Source organism: Taurulus bubalis, assembly GCF_910589615.1.
Source record: "Taurulus bubalis genome assembly, chromosome: 2".
NCBI classification, from domain to species: Eukaryota; Metazoa; Chordata; class Actinopteri; order Perciformes; family Cottidae; genus Taurulus; species Taurulus bubalis.
In genome coordinates this window covers 5523940-5536724 of record NC_136590.1, presented here as the reverse complement: position 1 = coordinate 5536724, position 12785 = coordinate 5523940, and the positions used below count along the sequence as shown (strand labels likewise).

At 41.7% G+C, this 12785-nt stretch overlaps 1 protein-coding gene across 1 annotated transcript in view; it reads left to right on the top strand.

Annotated features, from left to right (window-relative positions):
• The window catches only part of LOC306753494 (uncharacterized protein), a gene marked incomplete at its 5' end in the record, with an annotated part of 106909 nt that extends 94124 nt beyond the window's left edge, over positions 1 to 12785 (top strand). The window contains 8 exon segments of the mRNA XM_079237369.1: positions 3621 to 4314; positions 4408 to 4603; positions 4826 to 4909; positions 6445 to 6528; positions 6720 to 6815; positions 6817 to 7089; positions 10032 to 10103; positions 10787 to 12785. Coding sequence (XP_079093495.1) covers positions 3621 to 4314; positions 4408 to 4603; positions 4826 to 4909; positions 6445 to 6528; positions 6720 to 6815; positions 6817 to 7089; positions 10032 to 10079 — 1475 coding nt within the window. The 3' untranslated portion in view covers positions 10080 to 10103; positions 10787 to 12785.

Genomic DNA, 12785 nt, shown 5'->3' with positions numbered 1-12785 from the left:
TGTCCACAAGTCATGTAGGGAGCTAGATTCTTCTAAGCCTCTAACACGTTTTAGCGTTAGCGTTAGCGTAGCGTGGGGGTTTTAATGGCGAAAGAAGAAGTTTACGTTCTCCAATCACACAAATATTATACATAGTTGGATTTAAAGGGCTGATTCAGGTTTTAATTTTAACATACTTAAATCAGTCGACAGACTCAATTGATTTCTGAATTTGTGTATGTATATGAGCTCCTTACAGCTGGGAGTTTTTTTTTTTAAATGACACAACAAAATAATCTTGAAAAACTTCAAAATCATTATTAAAAAAATCATTAGGTCAACGTTTAATTGATATTGGCATTTGGAAACTTATTTTGTGACACATTATATAACTTCCTGTTAGTACAAAATGTATTATGTGTGTATATATATATATATATATATATATATATATATATATATACATATATATATATGTATATATATATATATATATATATATATGTATATATATGTGTATGTATATATATGTGTATGTATATATATATGTATATGTATATATACATATACATATATATATATATATGTATATGTATATATGTGTATATATATATATACAATTGTTAAGATACAGCAGCTGTTTGGAGGCTAGCCAGGAATACAAAAAGAGCGTGTGGTAGTTCTGTGGAAATTTGGTGCAGTGAACTGAATATTTTTTTAAATCCTGGCTACAAACTCGGCCTTTCAGCATTCCCAGTTCCCATCCCGCTTCTTCTTAGTTCTTAACTCGACAAACTTTAGATCTCCTTGATCCCAAAACCTATTCTCATGCAAGACCAAGCCAGAATACGATTTATATATTTGTTTTGGACTCCACTGTTGGAAAAGGTGCTTCTGCTATTCACTATTCTTGCCTCTTCTTGCTCATCGACCCGCGAGATAAGCAATCCTACGAGTCTGGTGTGCAGCATCTTTGCTTCTGCGGCTTCTAAAACATTCAGTCTTCATCGATCACAAGTTCACTTCAATCTGTTTCATCTGCTGTTTGTCTTTTCATCCAAGTGATGTTTATTTTTCTTTTGTCTCGTGTGAACTGTGATAGTTGTAGCAGCTCCAACGCTTCTTAGGTCTCCTACGCTACCCCCGTGTCCTCAAACGCCCCAGCCTGTCGCTCCTCTCTATGCTCCTCCTCCTTCATCGACCTTTGCCTCCTCTTCGTCTCCTCCTCCCTCATCTACCTTCGCCTCCTCTTCGTCTCCTTCTTCATCTACCTTTGCCTCCTCTTTGTCTCCTTCCTTTCATCCAAGCCATGTAACCTCTTTCTCCTTCCCCTCCCCTCCTGCTGTCCCTTCTTCCTCCTCTGTCTTTGTCTCCTCTTCGTCTCCTCCTCCCTCATTTACCCTTGTCTCCTCTTTGTCTCCTCCCTTTCATCCAAGCCATGTAACCTCTTTCTCCTTCCCCTCCCCTCCTGCTGTCCCTTCTTCCTCCTCTGTCTTTGTCTCCTCTTCGTCTCCTCCTCCATCTATCTTCTCCTCTTCGTCTCCTCCTCCATCTATCTTTGCCTCTTCGTCTCCTCCTCCCTCGTCTACCTTCACCTCCTCTTCGTCTCCTCCCTTTCATCCAAGCCATGTAACCTCCTTCCCCTTCCCCTCTCCTCCTGCTGTCCCTTCTTCCTCCTCTGTCTTTCACTTCCCATCTCTCCCTCCCACACCTCCCGTTCACGTCCTCCCTGTCGCTCCTGTCCTCCCTCACCCCTTCACTCTGTCTAGCTCTCCATCTCTCCCCTCCTCCTCCTCCCACCAAAGCCCTTCTCGCTGCTCCTCGTTCTTCTCTCCTCCTCCGTTTATCCCTCATTACTTTCCTCCCTCTGCCCTCTGTCTGCCCTTGTCTCCTCCAGCTCCTTCCATTTCTCCTCTCGCTCTTCACCCTTCTCCGCCTGTTAAATCGTCATCCCCTCTTCCCTCTCCCCCATCTCATCTCATCTCCCTCTCCACCTCTGCTCCTTCCTCTCCCACCTTCCCATCTCCTCCTCCCCTACCACCTTCTCCAGTTTACATCCCCCTCTCCCCTCCTTTTCCCTCTCCTCCACCCTCTCCCTTTTCAACATGTGCCTCCTCTCCTCCTCCATTATCTCCTTCACATCTCCCCCTTTCTTCCCCTTCATCCTCTCCCTTTCCTTCTCCCCCACCTCATTGTTCCCCTCCTCCCTCCCCCCTCCCTCCTGGTGTCCCTCTGTACTTCAGACGAGATCGTTCTGTTCCTGAAGTCTACATTTAGACGCCTGCTTCTTGCTCTTCTCTTCTCTGCCTTTTGTTGAAATCAACACAACTAACTTAACTGAATTCATACTAACATTGAGCTCTTACATCATCATTGAGACAACAAGCTGAAGTCAGGCTTGTTTTCAAAGCGCTGTAATGAAGACCGTCCTCACTCATTTGACTCCTGTTGCATTTCAATCGCCTGAGGCGGAGTCTGAAGCGCTTTTACAAAAACTTAATTCCCAAGGAACTTTGTGACATTAGTGTGACTGAATGTTCATGTAACATTTATACAAATACAGTACATGTGCCGTTTTCTATCCTTTTTATATTCCGTCTTTGGCACTTTGGTTTCTCTGTTTCCGTCCTGTGACGTGGTCATGTGTCTCCTCTGTATCGCTGGTCCAGCAGTCACACAGGAGGCCCCACGCGTCCGCTGAAGGAGGAGAATCCTTAAAGCGGCATTCATTCTTTATTGTGGGACACTTTGGGGGCAGCACAACACCTTCGGAAAAAAAAACACAACAAAGCTGACACGGCAAATGTGTTATCAAGATGTTGCTTATTTACACATCCGGCAAATAAGTGTTTCGGGTCACTTTGCCTTTGTCTTTTGCCTCCGTTTTTGGTCTCCACCAACTATTTTTTAGCTGCTAAATGCTCCAATTTGTTGACCGGGTGGCTGCAGACTGTGACTGTCTGTCCATAGAGAGTAACCACTCTACACTACAGTTCCCCTTTACAGCTTTTTAGCCGCTTTTAGCTCTTTGTTTTAGTTTTCTGGTCGCTGACTTAACTCTTAACACTGCTGCACTTTACCCAGCGCCAGACTGCAGACAGATAAAGTCAGTAAATAGCAGGTAAAAAGTTAAACATCATGGTTAATGTACAACACATCTTCTCAGGAGTTGGTGGAGACCAAAACAGCTCTAAAAAAAAACTTACCAAATGCCTGTCAGACTAAGCTAGCAGCTAGCCGATATGTCGAGTTGTTAGAGACCAAACACGTTAAAGAAGAGTGAATATTGGACTTCCCTTCATCTGTTGGACACAAACACGACTGCAAACGATTGATAACGTTTCTCTCTCTGCTTGATGTGTGATGTCACCATATCGGCTTCATCGGGTGATAATATGGTGATGTTGTGTTCACAGCCTGTTCTGCTGCCCCAAAACCAAACCACAGCTTTAAAGTGTGCTGGGGTTACACCTGTCTGACTGTTGAACAAAAGCTAGATGTTACAAGTGTCTCTCATTTCATCACCTCCACCACTCAACCCTCCCTTCCCGCCCTTCCTCCTTTTCTCCCCTGTTTTTGTCTCTCCCTCCCCCTTTCGATTCCCCTCGCCCTCTAATCCTTTACTCCTGCCATCCACCCAGGATACGACAATATAGATCTGGAGCTGCAGACCCCCACAGAGCTCAACTACCAGCCCCCCACCCCGCTTCGCTCAGACGACTTCTTTAGCGAGGGCGACGCTAGCGCAGACTCCCCTAGCAAGATCATGCTCACTAGACCTAGCGACCTCTCCCTCACTCAGACAACCAGCACCTCCAGCAGCGACCCGCCCACAGTGGCAGCTGGCCCCGCCTCCAGCGCCCCGCAGCCCCCCATCGTCGGGGCCGAGGATACAACCCTGACCGCCGGAGAAAGAGAGCTGGTTTATTACGAGAGGCCGGGTAATGACAGACGGGCGGTAGAGCAGTTAGGAAAGGGAACAGACGGGCACGCTGAGGCCTTAGAGAAGGAAACGAAGGCAGGGCGAGTCGTGGTTTTGGAGCGTCAGGGCGAAGATGCTGCCTCAGACAGCGGCCGTGGAAATGGAACGCGGGAAGAAGAAGAAGAGGAGGAGGAGATGACGCCGGAGAGGCTGCAGAGCCTGCTGGATGATATCAAGCAGGAGGGAGGCTTGGAGGACGAGGAGATGACAGAGGAGAGGATGAATGAGATCCTCGAACAACTGCATCAAGCAGAAAAAGACGTGTGTTCAGTTCCAGGCTGGAGATGCGAGACGTCCGGCGCCATCGTAGAGTCGGCCGCCGCCGGCCACAGCCCCGGCACCGCGGAGGGCAGGTAGGATACAGATATATATATTTGTACTCATGTTTACGTGTATTTACACACCTCAAGGCGTTCTCCATCTGGTCGTTTCCTCGCTCCCCGCAGCCCCGACAGTCTGGCTGATTCGTTGGAGCAGCCCGGCCCGCCTCAGACCGACAGACACAACGGAGGTCACGTCCACGCAGCGACTGAAGAAAAGGAAAAGGAGGCCAAGAGGACGGGATCTCTGGAGGACAGCAGCACAGCGGGACCAAGCAAAGGCCGCCAGGAGGCGGGAGAACGGTCCCAGCACAAAGTCCAGGTGAGAGTCGCTCTTTAAGGCAAAGATTTAATTTATTCACTTGTTTATATTTTGTTGAAATTCATGCTCAAACAAATGATGTTTGTGGCCTTTTGTTATAATGGAAGGCCTGTTTTATACAGTGTGTAAAGCCTTAACTTCAGTGGTAGTGGGTCCGTAAAGTCATACATGGAAGGTTCACGTGCTCATTCATGTAACGATGCCGCTGGCTGCCTTCGTCAGGAGAGCGTTAGAGCCGACGAGTCCGACTCCGACGAGGAGACCACAGTCACCACCAGGGTGTACCGCAGACGGGTCATTCTCAAGGTGTGTACGGCCGGCTGTGTGGCCGGCTGCCGGAAAGAGTGAACCTGCAGAAAGCTTTCAGACTCTGTGCAAGTGTGTGACAAAGACACAGATTTATAGACAAAAAAAGATTGTAAAGTTAAGCTGTGCTGGTGTGCCTTTTTTCAGCCTTTGTGTGTTTTATAGATTGGACGTATGTTTGTGTTTGTGTGCAGCTTTATGTTTCGAAGAAAGATTATGTATCATAGAGAGGTTTCCATCCAACTGTTTATTTTCAATTTGCACATTAAAAAGTGGAAAGTCTGATAATTAAAATGTTAAAGGTAAAGAAATATCACCATAAAACGCATTTAGGCTTGAGATGGAAGCAGACTATTCAGACCTGAATCAATCATAACTGTTTTACTGGAGAAGGAAGACTGTAACACCAGTCTGAGAAATGCAAAATATTAGTGAAATATTCCCCCAAAAAGCTGAACAAAAATTTTAAAGTTGGAAAAATTGTCCCCAAACCAATTTAGAAAATATTGTGTGAAACATTTAACCAAAATGGAAAATTACCAAAACATTAAAAAAAAATACTGTTTACAAAAAAATGTACAAAACATATCCCCACAAATATATATATACAAAACATTTTCCCATACAATTTAAGAAAGTAAATTTCTAAATATTCTTAAAATGTACAACAAATTTTTGTATTTATTTTTTATATTCCCCAAAAATGTTTATATATATATATATATATATATATATATATATATATATATATATATATATATATATATATATATATATATATATGAAAAACACATAATTTCACATTTCCATCAGGTATTTTAGTTGCTTATCTTATCTTCATCTTCAACACCTAATAGTCACATAACAGAAGTGGATGGAAACACACAATAATTAGTGTTTTCTTTGGATGGAATTTTGACTATAGCTGCATTGTTTGTGTGTGTGTGTGTGTGTGTGTGTGTGTGTGTGTGTGTGTGTGTGTGTGTGTGTGTGTGTGTGTGTGTGGCCTTGCTATAGCATGAAGTGCTATACTCACTGCTTGTCGGTGTGACACCAGCTGTGCTGTTTGCTTCCTGGTTGGAGTTTGTCTCGTTCATACAGAGCTGAACTGTTTGTGTTCATGATTCTGAGGCTGGATTTCCACAGAAAAGCTGCAGAATTCAAACTGTATCGAGCATCAGATAGATGTGAACGGCAGGTTTCTGTTTGAAGTCGTGCTTCAAGGCTTCATGAACGAGTTGAGACATCAGTTGGGTTTCCACATTGAAAAAAACTAAATCAGTGAGTGAAACATGTTCCCGTCATCAGAGGTTTGAAGACTCATTGCAGACGGTCAAGGATTTCATTTTTGTATCTTTCTGAGAATTCATATTAATGAAACTGCACTTTAATTTTAACGGCAGGAAACCCATCGGATGTGGCAGACGTCTGTCTATGTTTTATTTTAAATAACCAGATGAATAACAGTCTTACAGATACCCCCCTCCATCTCTCACTCCTCCCTCGACCTTTAACCCTCCATCCCTTCACCCCAGGGAGAGGAGGCCAAAAACATTCCTGGAGAGTCTGTGACGGAGGAGCAGTTCACAGATGAAGACGGGAATCTGGTCACCAGAAAAGTAACCATCCTCACCGCCCTCCATCATCGCATCTCACAGCACACACACACACACACACACACACACACACACACACACACACACACACACACACACACACACACACACACACACACACACATATTCCAAATGGAAAAATGAAGCTTTTTTATATAGTTTAATAGGAACCAGCGTCTCTGTGACGCCGACAGTCAGACACACGGATGCATGAACACACATTTCTACACATCACACACACACCTCATCATCCTCCTCATCCTCCTCTTCCTCCGCCTGACATGTTTTGCCCCCCCACAGGTGATCAGAAAGGTGGTGCGCCGTGTTTTCAACACGGAGGAAAGGAGGGAAAGTGAAGGCGAAACTGTTACAGAAGGAGCTGCTGCTGGTGCTACTGGTGCTGCTGGTGCTGCTGATGCTACTGGTGCTACTGGTGCTGGTGGTGCTGCTGGTGCTGGTTTTGGTGGTGCTTCTTCAGCAGGAGCCACGGGGGGGAAGGGCAAAAAGAGGGGCAAGCGCTCCCGACAGGGCAACAAGGCGGAGAAGTCCGGAGAAAAAACTGAGGTTGGCGTTAAAAAAAAAAGCAACCGCCAAACTCGGCCGCCTAAGCTGCACCGGCCGACTCACACACCTGCATGAAGCTGCTACTGAACCGGAATGACGTGAACAGTGTAGTAGCAACAGTGTAGTAGCAACAGTGTAGTAGCAACAGTGTAGTAGTAATAGTGTAGTAGTAACAGTGTAGTAGCAACAGTGTAGTAGTAACAGTATAGTAGTAACAGTATAGTAGTAACAGTATAGTAGTAACAGGTAACAGTATAGTAGTGATAGTGTAGTAGTGACAGTGTAGTAGTAACAGTATAGTAGTAACAGGTAGCAGTATAGTAGTAACAGTGTAGTAGTGACAGTGTAGTAGTGACAGTATAGTAGTAACAGTATAGTAGTGATAGTGTAGTAGTAACAGTGTAGTAGTAACAGTATAGTAGTGATAGTATAGTAGTAATAGTATAGTAGTGATAGTGTAGTAGTGACAGTGTAGTAGTAACAGGTAACAGTATAGTAGTAACAGTATAGTAGTAACAGTGTAGTAGTAACAGTATAGTAGTAACAGGTAACAGTATAGAAGTAATAGTGTAGTAGTGACAGTGTAGTAGTAACAGGTAGCAGTATAGTAGTAACAGTGTAGTAGTAATAGTGTAGTAGTGACAGTGTAGTAGTAACAGTGTAGTAATAACAGTATAGTAGAAACAGGTAACAGTATAGTAGTAACAGTGTAGTAGTAACAGTATAGTAGTAACAGTATAGTAGTAACAGTGTAGTAGTAACAGTATAGTAGTAACAGGTAACAGTATAGAAGTAATAGTGTAGTAGTGATAGTGTAGTAGTGACAGTGTAGTAGTAACAGTATAGTAGTAACAGGTAGCAGTATAGTAGTAACAGTGTAGTAGTGACAGTGTAGTAGTGACAGTGTAGTAGTGACAGTGTAGTAGTAACAGTATAGTAGAAACAGGTAACAGTATAGTAGTAACAGTGTAGTAGTAACAGTATAGTAGTAACAGGTAACAGTATAGTAGTAATAGTGTAGTAGTGATAGTGTAGTAGTGACAGTGTAGTAGTAACAGTATAGTAGTAACAGGTAGCAGTGTAGTAGTAATAGTGTAGTAGTGACAGTGTAGTAGTAATAGTGTAGTAGAAACAGTGTAGTAGTAACAGGTAACAGTATAGTAGTAACAGTATAGTAGTAACAGTGTAGTAGTAACAGTATAGTAGTAACAGTATAGTAGTAATAGTGTCGTAGTAACAGTATAGTAGTAACAGTGTAGTAGTAACAGTGTAGTAGTAACAGTGTAGTAGTAACAGTATAGTAGTAACAGTATAGTAGTAATAGTGTCGTAGTAACAGTATAGTAGTAACAGTATAGTAGTAATAGTGTCGTAGTAACAGTATAGTAGTAACAGTATAGTAGTAACAGTATAGTAGTAACAGTGTAGTAGTAACAGTGTAGTAGTAACAGGTAACAGTATAGAAGTAATAGTGTAGTAGTGATAGTGTAGTAGTAACAGTGTAGTAGTAACAGTATAGTAGTAACAGGTAACAGTATAGAAGTAATAGTGTAGTAGTGATAGTGTAGTAGTAACAGTGTAGTAGTAACAGTATAGTAGTAACAGGTAACAGTATAGTAGTGATAGTGTAGTAGTGATAGTGTAGTAGTGACAGTGTAGTAGTAACAGTATAGTAGTAACAGGTAGCAGTATAGTAGTAACAGTGTAGTAGTAACAGTGTAGTAGTAACAGTATAGTAGTAACAGGTAGCAGTATAGTAGTAACAGTGTAGTAGTAATAGTGTAGTAGTGACAGTGTAGTAGTAATAGTGTAGTAGAAACAGGTAACAGTATAGTAGTAACAGTATAGTAGTAACAGTATAGTAGTAATAGTGTAGTAGTGACAGTGTAGTAGTGACAGTGTAGTAGTAACAGTGTAGTAGAAACAGTGTAGTAGAAACAGGTAACAGTATAGTAGTAACAGTATAGTAGTAATAGTGTAGTAGTAACAGGTAGCAGTATAGTAGTAACAGTATAGTAGTAATAGTGTAGTAGTGACAGTGTAGTAGTAATAGTGTAGTAGAAACAGGTAACAGTATAGTAGTAACAGTATAGTAGTAACAGTATAGTAGTAATAGTGTAGTAGTGACAGTGTAGTAGTAATAGTGTAGTAGAAACAGGTAACAGTATAGTAGTAACAGTATAGTAGTAACAGTATAGTAGTAATAGTGTAGTAGTGACAGTGTAGTAGTAACAGTGTAGTAGTAACAGTGTAGTAGAAACAGTGTAGTAGAAACAGGTAACAGTATAGTAGTAACAGTATAGTAGTAATAGTGTAGTAGTAACAGTATAGTAGTAACAGGTAACAGTATAGTAGTAATAGTGTAGTAGTGACAGTGTAGTAGTGACAGTGTAGTAGTAACAGTGTAGTAGTAACAGTATAGTATTGACAGTGGTCGAGGGTTTCTGCATCGAGTGCTGAGCATCCACTTGTTTTTACGCGCTGAAAATGCACAATTTTCTTGAAATTCTGTTAAATTTTGCGTTACATTTGAAAGAAAAACAGATTATTAATTAACGATATTAATCGAGAAGAGAGCAAATGAGTCGGATCTCGGCATCAATCTGAGCCGTGACGCTTCTGTGGGAAATAATGGATAGCAGCTAGTTGAGCCCGTACATGTCGTGCAGTGCGTGTGTGTGTGTGTGTGTGTGTGTGTGTTTCCTCTGCATCAGTAGTACTTTGTGTGGACTTGAGAACTACTAATATAATGTTTCAACTAATATAGAAAGTAGTAATTCTAACCCTCTTCTCTCCTGCAGCATGCGACCTGTGACCTCCACAGCAGTCGAGCTTCATTAACACTCGCAGGTCATCTTCATCCTGAGCCCAAAAGCTAACTTTTTATTTTCTCTTTTGTCTTTTTCAAACCTCTCCGCTGTCCTTCGCTCTCGCTCTGCCAAGCCGGGAAGCAACGGCAACAAGAAGCAAGGGAAGAAGAGTCAGTCATAACAGCGGAGCTCTCGACTCAACCCGGTACGACTATCATCCACTCACGTCAATGAATGCATTAGATATTCCTGTATTAGTCCCACAGTGGGGGAATGTGCAGGATTACAGCAGCAAACAGGGTAAAGGGCACACAACATAGTAAAACATCAAAACAAGTTATATAAATAATAAATGGTAAAATATATATTTATATATCAACAGGTCCCATTTTTTGCTCCATTACATTCTTTTGAGAAATGTGAAATGTGTTTATTTGCATTCTTGCTCAGAGTTGGATGAGAAGATCAAGTCTGTGTATGAAGCCAGAGCCACGAGGGGATAGCTTAGCTTAGCATAAAGACTGGGAGCGGAGGGAAACGGCTAGCCTGTTTGTAAAAATATCTTTAGCTCACTAATATACATTTTATAATGTGTTTATTTAGTTTGAATAAGCATATTAACTACTCTCTTTGTTTCATTATTGATTAGTTTGTCAATTTCCATCCTAAAATGTCAGAAAATAGTAAATTTACAATTATATAAAACAGATAAGAGCATTTAAGTCTCTTTTGAGAAGCTGGAAGTTTTGCTTGCAAAGTCAATGAAATGATCGATGCAGAATTTCCTTTTCACGGCTCTAATTCAGATCTTCAGCTCTTTGCCATTGAAGATCTGCAGCATCAATCCCTCAGATTGTAATCCAAGTCTGTGACCTTTGACCCCTGCAGGTCCACTGACGTCCGCCAACACACAAACGCACCCTGAGGAGCAAAAACCAAGACTGGAAGCCTTCATCAATCGCCCCCCACCCCCAAAACAAAAGAATCTCGTCTGGAGCTTTCACTTACAAACGCATGGTTTTCAGCAAGACGACTTTCCTTTGATTTCGCATGAGCATGTCACCAAAACTCACTCGCCGTTGGAGAGCGACGGCCGACGAAAGGGACGCGTGAGGCGGACGTGAGCCGGAGCTCTCTGATCTTCCACGAGTTTTTAAAAATAAAAAAGGCGAACGAGGAAAACCGAACGCCGACAGACGAGGAAAGACGTGCGATTCACTCTCTCCCAGACACTCGCCTCACATGGTCGATTCTTTTGTTTGTTTCTTTCTCCTGGACGCAAAGTATCGGGGTGCGCCATGCGGTTCTTTTTTTCTTTTCTTTTTTCAATGAAATATAATATTACATGGGTGATTTTCTTTTTTCCTTTTGGTTGTATATAAATGACACTGTATAAAATCTTTAAAACAAAAAAAACAAATCAGTAGCTTCACAGATTGTTTATGCACTGATTTGAGTCGAAGCTTCGCAGAGTCTTTTGTATCCGAGAACAAAACAAAAAAAAGCTGTATGCGAATGAGAAACGAATGGAAGAAGAACACAATAATAACTGCTTGATTTTAAACAGAGGACATTTCTTTAAAGTCGTCAGAGAGATAATATTTTGCTGCATGTGACGTCACTTTATTTTTAACGCTTCCCCCTTTTTTTATTTTCCCTCCTAATTCAAAAAGCACTGCATTACAATTAGAGATGGTACTTCTGTCCTTGTGAGCACTTCATCATAACTCAATCCTCCGTCATTTATATCTGTTTTTAAGTTCGTCTTTTTACGGAAAATGAAAACACGCGCGCTTCATTCAGGAAGTTACGGACGGTTTCCCCAAATGCAGACAGGCACAATGTGTTGTCTCCTAACTGCTAGCAGCCCTGTGTGTGTTTGTGTGTGTGTGCGTGTGTGTGTGCGCGTCATCAAATACAAACGTCTATCTGTCCGCCCTTAATGCAAAGTAGAAGTTTAAGCTTTAAGATCTGCTGTGATTCTTAACAACAATAATAAGGGGACTTTTATTTTGACGGTTTGATGACTTTTATCTTTATTAACAGGTTCTAATTACATGAGAACAGGGAATCTCTTTTTTAGCCCCATTATTCAAATATTGTTCTTTTTATTAACTGTTAAATCACAGTATTGAATACACATTGTTAAAAAAATCAGATGATCTGTGTATTTTCTTTTTTTCCTTCCGTTTGTCTTTTTTCATACAAAACCGCCCCAAGCATCCATCGTTGATGAATCTGGTACCAACATGTATGACAAACCAACATAGCCTACACTGGATGATCCAAGCAATTATTTAAACAGAAAAATAAACTGTGTTTAAACTGAACGTCTGTGAGTTTTTGTTTTCATTATCATGCAATGTGGATTTTCTGTATTATCATTATTATCATTAAGTGGAGCCGTCAAGAAAACACACTAGTTGTCTTTGCTCACCTACAAGAGACGCATTTATCAACAGCAAACCAAGTGAGATTACGAAAACCCTGGCTTGGTCAAATCTTCCACTCTAACTTTAATAGTCAATCAAGGGGCGTGGCTATCCTTCTTCATAAAAAAGTTCAATTCACTGCAGACATCATCTCAGATCCAAATGGCTCCTACTTTAAAACAACCTTCAAAAATGGCAAAAACCCTTGTTGGCTTTTATGGATCAGGTTGGATGTGTGGATCCATGGAGGTTTCAGAACCCCACCGATAAGCCTTTTTCTTTTAACTCTCATACCCATCTATCCTACTCTCGAATATATACTTTTTTTTATTGATTAAAAACCCTCCTTCCAGCAGTGGCTAATACAGAATACTCTGCAATAGTAGAATCTGACCATGCGCCAGTAATTCTAGATCTATCATTTAATCTCTTACAGAAACCCCGTCCTGTATGGA